At 39.9% G+C, this 12,056-nt stretch overlaps 1 protein-coding gene and 1 long non-coding RNA gene across 14 annotated transcripts in view; both read left to right on the forward strand.

Moving 5' to 3' along the window:
- NELL1 (neural EGFL like 1) overlaps positions 1–5,470 on the forward strand; it is a 271,852-nt gene extending 266,382 nt beyond the window's left edge. For 6 of the 7 annotated variants that reach the window (XM_065839269.2, XM_065839270.2, XM_071808816.1 and 3 more), the window contains 3 exons: positions 156–332; positions 2,052–2,276; positions 3,523–5,470. In XM_065839269.2, the coding sequence (XP_065695341.1) occupies positions 156–332; positions 2,052–2,276; positions 3,523–3,573 (453 nt within the window). In that variant the 3' untranslated portion in view covers positions 3,574–5,470. The remainder of the gene's footprint in view (positions 1–155; positions 333–2,051; positions 2,277–3,522) is intronic. The other variant, XM_071808817.1, reaches the window with a different exon arrangement.
- A 490-nt stretch (positions 5,471–5,960) lies between these two features.
- The window catches only part of LOC139828062 (uncharacterized), a 30,430-nt gene continuing 24,334 nt past the window's right edge, over positions 5,961–12,056 (forward strand). For all 7 annotated transcript variants that reach the window (XR_011739234.1, XR_011739240.1, XR_011739235.1 and 4 more), the window contains exon 1: positions 5,961–6,104. This is a non-coding gene — a long non-coding RNA (uncharacterized lncRNA). The remainder of the gene's footprint in view (positions 6,105–12,056) is intronic.

Raw genomic sequence — 12,056 nt, forward strand, 5'->3', positions numbered from 1 at the left:
CTGCTTGAAGAGTTTGTTGATGTAGCCAATAAGATATGAAAGATGTACCCTTTGATATTTATACATACACATAGATATATACACATAACCTATGACCTTATCCGGGCTGCTGTCTGGCGGTTTGTGGTTGACATCAGGGCAATGTGTCCTCGCAGGACGGGAGGATTTTCTGCCGGAGGACGGCCTGCGACTGCGAGAACCCCAGCGCCGACCTCTTCTGCTGCCCCGAGTGCGACACCCGTGTCACCAGCCAGTGCCTCGACCAGACTGGGCACAAGCTCTACCGCAGCGGGGACAACTGGACCTACAGCTGCCAGCAGTGCCGCTGCCTGGTATGGGGAGAGCGTTTCGGAAAGGAGAGAAAAATAATAAGGATTATGATTTTTAGCAAAGTGTACCTGGAAGCAGACTCTTGGCTCTCTCTTCGCCTGCTTTTCAGACTGGGAATGATGATAAAGCACTTGCGGAGCACCAAGGAACTGAAAGCCACACCATCAGTTTTCCTCTTGCTGCTAAATAAGTGGGTCTAATGAGCAAAATGAAAAGCTTGACAAAAGTGTAGAAGCTGTGACACTATATTAGCATTAGTCTACTTTTGAGAACTTTTATAAGGTCGTCTGACCTTTAAGTGACTTAACAAAATTTTTTTACCTTCCAATAGAGTTGGTTGGAGGAGTTTCAGCTTTTCATGTGTCTATTTTCCCCAAATGGACAATACAATTATTGTTTTTTCCTTCAGCAAATGCTGGAAAAATGAAGTGCCAGTGCCACGTGGTGAATCAGCAAAAATGAACCAAAAAGAGAAGGGTAAAGAAAATGAAATTACGAGACAAACATGCAAAATAAAGAACATTTATTTTCTCATTAGGCACTGTGGATTATTTCCCCAAAGCTTTAAGTTTTGCACAGATATACTAATTAGTGCAGCAATGAACTTCATTAAAATTATCAGTTTTCCACTTATAGCTGTCTGTGTAATGTTGTCTTTATATATGATATTAATCAAGAGGTGTCTGAGCATCAGGAAACAAATTACATTCAAAGCTAAGTTACTGTGAAGAGATAATTACCCATAACATACAGAAGTAAGTATTGTATTTGGTGTTCTCCTAAGATGTTTTTTTAGTGTTTGCAAAAGAACAGCAAGAAACATTTGCAGCCAGCAGTGGCAAGTATTAGATGTGACATGTTTTACAAGGGATGCTGATTTTGTGGCTAGCAGTTCTTTGCCTAATTTTACGATTGGGTTAACATACAGTGCTAAAAACCGGTGATGCCCTAAATCAGTTGTGCACGTGAGGTTCTGTGCAGTGGGCGACGTTACCAGCACCCAAAGTGCTCACAGAGTAGCGTAATACAAGTTATTGGAGCCCTTTGCAGGTTGAGTTTAGACACACACAGCAGTGCTCTACAGTAGTGACCCGATGATCTTCTATTCTCCATGTTTCTGTCTACTAAACTGCTTTTTTTCTTTTACAAACCTAAATAACAAAATAAAATGACTCAGTGGAACATAACTGGTATAGCTCTAACAATTCCTTTAGGAGTTGACAGTAAAATCAATTTTGGCTGTTGCTTGTTAGATCAATGTCCAGTGCTGCTCGAACATACCAACCTACATCTATCTGCAGTGTTAATTCTCTATTTAAACAGTTGCTGTGATCCCGCAGAGATGTTTATGTGACCATGCGTAGAAAGAGTACATGAGTCTGCATGGCAATGACTGCAAAAATAACAGTTTATTGTGAATATTGGAACCCGGGATTTAATGCTGCCTTTAAAAACCCCGCAGAACTCAAGTTCCCCTGCTACGATGATGACCATGTTGTTATTTAGCCAAGAAACAATCAAATGACAGTTTGCTACATTTAGGAAACTTTATCTCAGTATTCAAATGTGCATATATATGATCAACCAAACTGAAGAGTCGATCCATTAAGTTTATTTCATTTTTGGCAAGATAAAACTTTTCTGTTCAACAGGATGTGAAGTTTCCTGGTAGTTATAATGAATGGCAATAAATTCAATGAGCTTTGTTTCAATTTTTACAGGAAGGAGAGGTGGATTGTTGGCCTCTTCTGTGCCCGAATCTGAACTGCGAGTACACAGCCATCTCAGACGGGGAGTGCTGTCCCCACTGCGTCACTGACCCCTGTCTGGCTGACAACATCACCTACGACATCAGGAAAACCTGTCTAGATGGTTACGGAATCACAAGGCTTAGCGGCGCTGTATGGACAATGGTGGGATCTCCTTGTACAACCTGCAAATGCAAGGTATGCTGGGCAAGGGGATGGTAATGGAAATGTGTGTTGCTGCATAAAATCAGGGTCACTTTCTGCCCTTGGAAACTCACATTGAGATTTTGGGGAACTAAATGAGACCCAAGGGCAGAAGCCTATAGAAAACCCACAGCTTTTGTGTTTCACAGGATGGAAATAAAAACCATTCTGCACTTGTTGAAGATATTGAACACAAATATGCAATATGCTAGTGCAACTTGCAGACATTCTGTTGGAGAGCCCTTCAGGCATTCTCAGTGTGAATCTAGGCTAATATTTTAGTAATTGCCTAATGTCATGTGTTTTATAGAGCTAGTAAGCAGAGGCAAAAACACTAATAAAAGTTTCACCAGCGAGTACACAAGTAGAAGCTCATTGCAGTTCAGAGATGAAGGCACTCCCACAACGCAAGTGAGAAGGGAACGTCATGGTTTCTGTTCCCTGGTCAAATCGAGACGTGTTTGATGCGATGGCTTTAATGCAGAAGTGCAGCCCGCCTGCTCCGTGCAGTGATGTCCCCACTGCGCTAATATCAGAATTATGAAGATGTTGTGTTGGATTTCATAAAATGTTCTTCTGATCACTGTGGGAAACCAAGCTGTTGCTCCAGGGCTTTAAATTATTGAAGGTAGCTTTTCTGCTCTTCTTTAGAGCTTTTACTGTTCTTTGTGTTGAATTTAATAAAAAAAAAAAAAAGAAAAAAAAGAAAAAAAAGAAATCTCATTTAGGGTTTTGGTGGTTGCTGTAGTTTTAAATACACACGATAGTTTTGTAAATGACTGGTTGCAGCAGACAGATATTTAACAATGGATTAAACTCCAAAGCCATATGTTTCCCACTCCTCATACATATCTGCCATGAATTAAGAATCTGAACTATCTGCTTATTTCAGGCGAACAGGAAGTTTCCCTCCATGGATCACATCAAAACTCACTCCATTAACTTTCTTGCATGGGAGAAAAAATAATCTCTATTGCCATAGTTGCACTGTATTTTATTGTGGGGAGCACTGAGTCTTTCCCATCCAGGTTTCTAGCTCAGGCTGGCTTGGTGTGATTTGGCAAAGAGCCTCCTCAAAAAGCCACCAGAGCTGTGACTGCTGAGGACACCGTGGTTTAAGCAGATTTTTGTATGCGGTAGATGTGTCAGAGATGTATCTATTTCTTCGTGCCACCGAGCCCTTTGCTTTTTGTGCCCTGTTGTGCGGAGGTGATTGACACCCGCTTGTCTGTCTGTGCAGAACGGGAACGTCTGCTGCTCGGTGGATCTAGAGTGCCTCACCAACAACTGACGTAGGCAGACTGGACTGTGCCGAGGGAGGAAAACTGATGAAGCGAACACCTGAAATGAAGTTGTTCTGCGTTGGCGTTTTATACAACAGACAATTACCAAAGTCTCCGCATGAGGAAGATGTTTGGGAGTTGCCTTTGGGACCTTTCACTATGCTCATCCTTGCTAGCCGTGTCCGGGTGACTTACAGTACAGCGCATAGAAGTCAATGGTTGTTAAAAGTTTCCAGTGTTGTAAATGACACACTTTTCCTGTCGAGACATTTGCAAACATGTTTAACTTATTTCATGGGTAAACTAATGCTGTATTTTTGTTTTAATTTGTGTATTGACAACATGATAGAGTTCAGCTCTTCTTTCTTTGAATCTAGATTTTACAAATAAGACAGCCTGTTGTGGTTTTGTCCCATGATATCACATACTTAGTTCCAAGGTCCCTGTCAGATGTATTTATGAAAATATGTATGTATGTACAGTCAAATTACATAGTACTTATATTTCACAGCTGTCCAACATTCTAAGGCATTCAAAGGTATATTTGATTGGACAGACTGGAAGTAATCAAAACAAGTCTGTCTTAAAAATTTATACAAATAAATGCCATGAACATAGTGAAATGGCAAAAAAAGCACTTTCTTCTCCAAACAAGTGGAGCAGCAGCAAGATTCCTATAGTGAGAAATGGAACTAAAAACACATTCCGCTGCCAATTCAACACATAGTCGGGAAAGAATCACCGCTCATTGTCCGCATTCTGTTTTGCAAGAGAAACTGCAACTGTTGGAGAAGGGCTTATAATCCCTCTGAATTGGGCAGTAATAAAACAGCGAGAGGCCCTCATAATTTAAATTTAGGTTAGAATTTGCTTTCAGTTGTTATATCATGGATGAGTTCAGAATGTTTTGCTTTGTTTTTGTATTTCCAGTATAATAGCGATGTCCGCCAGTCTCAGTTACTGCAGAAGCACCAGCGACACACGGGACACCAGACCCTAACAGCTGGTAACTTGTATTACCCAGTTAACAACTCAGAAACGGATTTTTCTCTTTTCATATTTTAAGACATTAAAAAAGTCTTTAGTTTTAAATTTCCTGCGCACACAGTGTTGTTTAGTACCTACGTTTAGACATAAATACAAATCAAAACTCTTAGCTCTGAATTGAGGTTAGAGTTTAGATTCCCTTCAGCTAATGTCTATTTTTTTCATGAGGCTAGAAAGTTTGTGGCATTAGAACAAGAATATAATTCTACAACGATGGCATCTACAACTTAAATATCAACTTTTAACGTGCTGTTGTGTTTTGTTCTGCTCATTCGTGTAGTTTTTTTTGCTTTTTGTTAATTTAATTAAACACGCATATGAAAAGACTGCAGAAACCAGTATAGTGGCTGCAGTTCGGAAAGTCTGCATTTGTGAGTTTTTCATAGATTCATGCAGAAAATGTGAAACTGATTAATAAGAATGAAGTGTGACTATACAGTGAACAAATTAGTCGTCTTTTAAATGAAGTACTATTATGTTTCTTATAAAGGGACAGTGGCAAAACAATATCAAAATTACTTGCAGTCATTCAGATAACTTTATTCCCATTTTTTAAACAGGATTTGTTTTATCAAACAGGTTTGTGTGGTAAAGCTCAATTTATTTTCTTAAAATGCCCCATCATTTTCAGCTACTAATGTATTGACTATATTTGCGTTGCCCTAATGATTGTATAATAAGGGAAACAGTTGTGTTTTATATGATACTCAAAGGATGTTTGTAAATCATAATGTCAGCTCATTTTGTATATCATTGTAAAACCCAATGGTAATTCAGTTGGATGAGATATCCAGTGGGCTGAGATATAAAGGGGAATGATTTAAAACTTGTGGGCATCTAAATAAACTCCTATGTACAGATTGCTTTCCTTTAGTTTTATTAGCAGAGTTTTAAAACACCAATCACTGTCCTTTCAGACTTGAACTCCTGATGTTGCTAAAAAGAGAAAGAGGTGGAGCGTCAGAATTGTAAGAAACACCTCATTTATATTGGACAAAAATCATATATTCCGGTCTGCCCTACACACCAATTTCTGAAGCTCTGTGAATGGGTTAAATGCAGGGCAGGGTCTGAAAGTCATCCTTTTCTGATTTACCTTTTCCCAGGATGCTTTTTGGAAGCCCCAGACCTTGTCAGGATCGTATTCAACAGGAACACACAAGTTCACATTTTTCCACTGCACAGACCAATTTTTTTCCAGAACTCAAATGCAAATTAATTCAGTAAAACCCTTTCAGAGCGTTTTATACCACATTATGTGTCATTATCTCCAGAGTGATACAGCTTGAATTGTTTATTCAAAGTCAAAATATTGACACAGCCCTGTTTATTTGTGTTGCATTTTAAGCAGTTACCCTGACTGTGATGAACTTTTCCTTACGAAGCAATTTGATCTCTGGTCATGTCACATTTACCTTCAAAGCACTTGGAAGCTGCAGCCCCAGCTCAAAGAGGAGGACAATTCAATTCACTGTGTTCCTCTGTGACCAAGGTAAGAACTTTCAAAACCTTTTTCTTGCTCAAATTCCCTATTTCCTATAAAACTACAGTTGAAAATGCTGAAAAAAAAACCCAACCAAGTTTATTATAATAATTTCTGAACATTTGTCTATTTTTTGTGCAATGGACCTTCTCTCTGCTTAGAAGAATAATATTAATATAGGAGGAATACCAGTGTAGCTTCTGTGAAAGGAAACTTTCTGCTACTTAAGAGACTTGGTCAAAACTCTTGCTACAGGCAGTTAGAATTTTGTAGCTGTTTCTACTTACTTATTCTGTAAAGGAATATTTTCCCTGCGTGGAACGTGAGAAAAGGAAAACGAAAATTCCAGCTCTGATAAAATGTCTTTTGCCTCCTCCTTTTGGCAAAAAGCTCAGCCTAGCTACTAAACCAGAACAGTGGGTTGTGTCTTGTGAGGGAAGCAACTTCTTAGCTCTGCTCCCTGTGTGTTTGCCGACTCACCTACTGAGATAAAGCAAGTGCACGTGTTCCTTTGTGGTGGCTCCTGGAGTCGAAGACCATGCTCACCCACGCTAATCACTGTTACAGGTCAAAGAAAATCCAAACTATTCCCCACAAATGCTGAATAATATCTGCTTGATTCACAGGGATGTGTGTGGAAGGTTTATTAGTGCGTCTGTGTTGCCTCAGAGACCTAAATAACAACTGTCTTCCAGTAATATATCCTCCTCCCGAGAGCTGTCAGTGAGTTTGCACGTATAACTGTGTACATCATTTAATTAATAACATCTTTTCAATCAGATTGCAATGACAATAGTTTGGTTTTGTTTTGGGTGTTGGCTTTTTTTTTTCCCCTCTACGACAGGCAATAATGTTTTGCAAAACAAAAGGTAAAGTGTCAGGAGTTACTATACAAATGGTGGAGTAGCTTGTAATAGAATTAAATCATAACTCCCGCGAGCAATATGGGAATGTCTCACATCTAATGGTACTTACATAATCATCATTAATGAGGGGGTTTTAAAAGGGCCCCATGATACAGTTTGATGTAAAATTTTCAGTGAGAGTTTTGATAAGACATAATGGTTTGAGGAACATATTCTGCCATCAGAAATATGTACCTGCCAACAAGCTACTGCTCCCTTTTAAGGTAGATCTTCAGCGCTCATTGAAATTTAAACTGGTGTAAGGTAGACTCATAGCGGTATAATTTAAAAATTAATTCCAGCCTGGGGTGTCTGAATGCATCGTATTCGGTTCTCTCCTAGTGGCAGAAATCAGCAATAATTCTGTTTCAGTTTGTCATTCACCCCAGAGAGGGGTTGGTGAAGTGCTGGTATTGCTTGTGATCTGCAAGTATTGCTTGTAGGTGCTAACAGGATTATTTCAGTCCCAAGCACACAGGTTTAGGTATACCTAAGAAGGGTATATATTAATGAGCTGATAAAAAGCGTCAAATTCAGGGTTTTTTTTAATGAAACTATCACCAGGAGATTCACATGATGTCAAAAATCATGGCCAGTCAAAAAAAAAAAACCCACGGGCCCCCAAAACCATGTATGTGTCATTTAAATCCTTTGCTGTTACTTCAGCTACACGGTGAGAGGGATGCGCTGAATTCTGATGAGCGGATTCCTGACTGGGAGCCAAATCTTTTCCTTCAGCAGTGCCTCACACTTGAATTATTTTTCTTCCTTCATTTGTACATGAGATTGTTTTATTTAAGTGGTTTGATGGGCGTTGAGCAGTGTTTGGAAGCAAGACATCATATTCTCTTTGAGACTCAAGTAGCTACAACAGGATCATCAGCTTCTTTCTTGTATGTACCCTGTACTCTAAATCTACTTTTTCTGTCACAAGAATTGCAAATGTATTTGATTTAATCCAGTGCTTCTATATACGGGTTTGACAGATTCCCTTTCACTTCAGTATTACACATGCAGTTTGTTTTCCTACCTGAATATTATGCAAAATTCTCATCAGGTGCTCGAACGTGCAGGCTTGGCTACTGTTGTGACTCTAGACTCAAAACAAGCATTTCTTTACTTAATGTCTATGAAATTAGAATTAGAGACTCAGTGAAGCATCTTCAGGTAAGCACTAACTTTAAGGGTAAACTCTTACTTGTTAAGATAAAGGTTAAGGAAAAGGGAATATGTATTTTAAAAGTACATTTGCAGCTGTAGAGGTGATTTTTTCAGCCTCACCACAGGTTTTGCCATTCACTCACATTTGTTTTAAATCATAAGCTGATTAGGTCACTTACTAGCCACATATTTATTCTGTGATTTGCAGGGTAGAAGGCAGCTTTGAGAACTAGGTAACTACTGCGCAAAGTCATCCTAATGAACGGGTTTTCATGCAAAAACAGTAGTTAGAAACACCACCAGCACTTTCTCAAAGTCAGAAGCAAATATCTTTTGTGTGGTTGTCACATTTTTCTTTGTGTTTTTTTCTACTAGCAAATCTTTGGAAAGAGTTTAAAGTGCTGAGACAAAATGCTATTTAGCTGCTGCTTTGCGGTTTCTCTTGTGCATGAGTTACCGTTGCCCGCAAGTGCGGTGGTGGGAGGAGGTGGATGCTGCTGGCCTGTTGTGCTGGGACCAGAGAGTCTGCTGGTGCCTTGGAAGTGTCAGAAATGTCAGGAATGATGTGTTTTTCTTAGGGTGTGGGATGGTGAAGGATGAGCCTCCCAGGCCTGGGTGGAAGATCTGAGGCTGGATGGAAAGGTGAGAGCATGACAAAGCAATCCTGACCTCACTGGGCTAATTAGTGATGTGACCGTTCTCTTATTTACAGTTTATTCTTCAGTTTTCTTGATTGTTTTGCTGCTCTCTGAGCCCCCCCCATCAATACCGTCCTACAATCTGAACAGAGACTGAGCAAGTAACATGGAAAGTAAGCAAAATAAATATTTGTTTTCGTGCCTATAGTAAAAGGAAATTTGGAACCATGACTTATTTCTTTTCATTCAGACGTCACTTTTTGAAATTCTAGTCGTAGCTATAATTAAAGTGTGGTCTGGAGCTCAGTCTCAAATGTTGTTAATATTGAAGGAAGCCAGACCAAGTCAGTTACCTAACTTGCAGGTAGAGCACCTCAAATTTTTTAATGACCTCTTGCATAAATATTTTCTCTCTCAGGGAACAAGGGATCTCTATGCCTGTTATTTGAATTACTCCAGGCTGTCCCTGTGCACGGTGTGTTGTGTCCTTTCTGCCTGGAGTACTCAGAACTGCCCCGACAGTCTCTGAAAATGCATTTTGTAAACCAAGAATATGTCTGTACCTGAAGCCACGCTGACAGACCTGTAGAAGGGGGATAAATGAGCCTGTTATTGATGTTATAGCAGTCTCATATCAACCCCTAACAGAACTTCAGACGTCACCAGGACGTACATAGGGACAGGCAGGATGGTGTGAATCCTGAGTGTTGGCCGCAGTTTGGTGTGCCTGCAAAATTCAGAGGCATTGAGATGAAGGTTTTCATTCTCTAAGTATTGCTCAGCGGGAGTTCAAAGCTATTTCTCTTCCCAAATTAAAGCATTATTGTCAGCTATATGGGATTATGGTGTGCACATATATATCCTCTAAAACAGGGGAAGAAGAAATTATCCCTGATAACCCTTTAACCTCTGAGTAGCCATCTCATTCTGTGTCACCTCTCGATGTTTGAGGTATTATTTACGGAGGAAGCTTGTTTAGATTATTTTCACTTGAAATAGTGTTACTTAAATGTATGCCATCTATTTCAGGTGAGTTGATCCACTACAAGGGTAGGAATGAGAAATGTTGGTCACACATGTTCAAAAATCACACACCAGCTGTGCTGAAATGAAGATATAAGCTTTAGTGTTTTGAAAAATGTACATTTTTCAATGATCTGAGGGGTTTCACTGCTGAACTTGTATTATTACTGTTGGTAAGACTCCAGCCTGCCCTGGGCCACAGAGGCCACTAGAAAGGCAGATGCCCAAGTAACTAAAATTTCTGCTTGATGTTTGTGGTCCAGGCCAAGCTCAGTGTTGCCAAGATTGAATGTGCATCTGAGCTTTCCTTGAAAATAATGGGCTAGAGATATCGAATTCCCTTTATGGGAGTTTGAGAGCTTTTGGGAGGCAGCTGATGCTGGAGATGGGTCTGTGTTTGGAAAGGAGTGAGACATGGTGCTTGTGCTGACCTACTTTCCTTCCAGTGTTTGTACTTTGAATTTATGACCGACTCTTGTGCCCAAGTGTAAGCAAAAATTAAACAAGAAACCAAAAACCTGTGAGGGGAAAACCCTCCCCTAAAACCCCAGACAACAAGAAAAAGAGCCTAAAGACAAACACATTAAATCTTTGTCACCGAGCAGACAAATACAAAAGTGTATACATTTGGCAATTTTAGTTCATAATGGGAATGTCATAGTATAGTAGCAGTGCCAAATTCATAGTACTGGCTTTAATGGAGAAAAACTAGTCATGTAGCAGCATGGCGGTAAGTCATGGTGTGGTCTAAATGCTCCGTGCTATATCAGGAAAGTGCGTGCTGAAGCATTTTCAACTCAGAAAATACATCCTATCTAAAAAGTATCTTTCAGCAAGTGTAAGCAAAGTGAAATAAATAGATCAGCAAAACATTAAATTTGAAAAGTCATGATGTGTGACTGGGTTGTGTGCTTATTACATCTTAATTTAAATTAGCTAAATGATTTGTGATAGCTTAAAAATAAGAAGAGGTTTGGGAGCTTAAATGAAGATGGTTTAGAAGTGGACAAAAGAATTTCAGAGCAGTGTAGTAAAAAAGATCCCGGTCAATGGAATTTTCTCTCTGTGTGGGGTGATGTTCAGTAATTGAGGCAAGAAAAATCATTACCTCAAAGCTTGCAAATGGAAAGGAGAGAAGCAAAAGGAAAATAAAGCGTTATGTCAAAGTGAGCAGTAACTCCAGAATGAGATTTCTGCATTTTTTATGACATGAGAGTACTGCCTATAGCAAAAAGAACTGGTTTATTAAGCTTGGGCTAGCACCAGACGCAAAGAGGAGGTAGCAGTCCACAAACTGGAAAGCTGTTATCAAATGTGTAATGGGACATCACTGAATATTTTAGGTTACAAACATTCCTTTGGCTTTCTGCGTGAGAGCAGAGTGGAGCTCAAATCAAGCAATTCAAACTAATATGACTTGATGTTGGAAATACGGTGTCATTGGGCAGTTTAAATTCCAAGAGGAGTGTGCAAGAGAAACACATGGCTTGAAGAGCCAGGTAATATAAACACAGGCAATGATGCTTTTAGCAAAGACAAATGTATTCATGAAGCTGGTGACAGTAAATGTGGAAGTGATTTATAGGAAACACTCCTAAGCCAAGGAGACCAAGAAAAGTAGTCCAAAGGAGTCAATACACTAAAAAATTATTAGATTTTTTTTCCGTTGTCTTTAGAATGTGGGCACTCGAGGTTTAAAACTGTTTCAACCTTCTGTGCGGTGGTTTTATTTGGGAATAAATCCTGACACCACCTTCTGGCTGGGTTGTGGCAAGTGGCTGCTGACCCTGGCCCCTGGGAGAAGGCTCAAGAGCAGGAGTTTGGGTCCTGGAGCTGCTGTATTCTCATTTGTATGTGTGTGCAGAATTATTTACAGAAGATAAGGGGGACAAAACACTGTTGGCTTTGTAAAATTTATGGAGTCTGAGGTTTAGTTGTCGGGGATGCGTGTGGTGACAGTGGAGCTGGCTCTGCCTGGTTGGGGATGGAAAGGCAAGATTTATTGGTGAAGCAAAGGGCTGTAAGTAAAACAGAGCAGGACTGGGATCCCGAGTCTCTACACTGTTCATTGCTTTCTAACGGGCAGTCAACTCGCTGAGGAAACCAATGACTCTATTGGCAGCTGAAAAGTGATTACTGGAGGCTGAAGCTCCAAATTAAGTTCTGCTTGCCCTCCCCATCCCACATTCATCCCTGCTAGAACATTTCTTAAATATTCTGTGGGATGCCTGAGG

The sequence above is a fragment of the Patagioenas fasciata genome, chromosome 5 (genome assembly GCF_037038585.1).
Source record: "Patagioenas fasciata isolate bPatFas1 chromosome 5, bPatFas1.hap1, whole genome shotgun sequence".
Lineage (NCBI taxonomy): Eukaryota > Metazoa > Chordata > Aves > Columbiformes > Columbidae > Patagioenas > Patagioenas fasciata.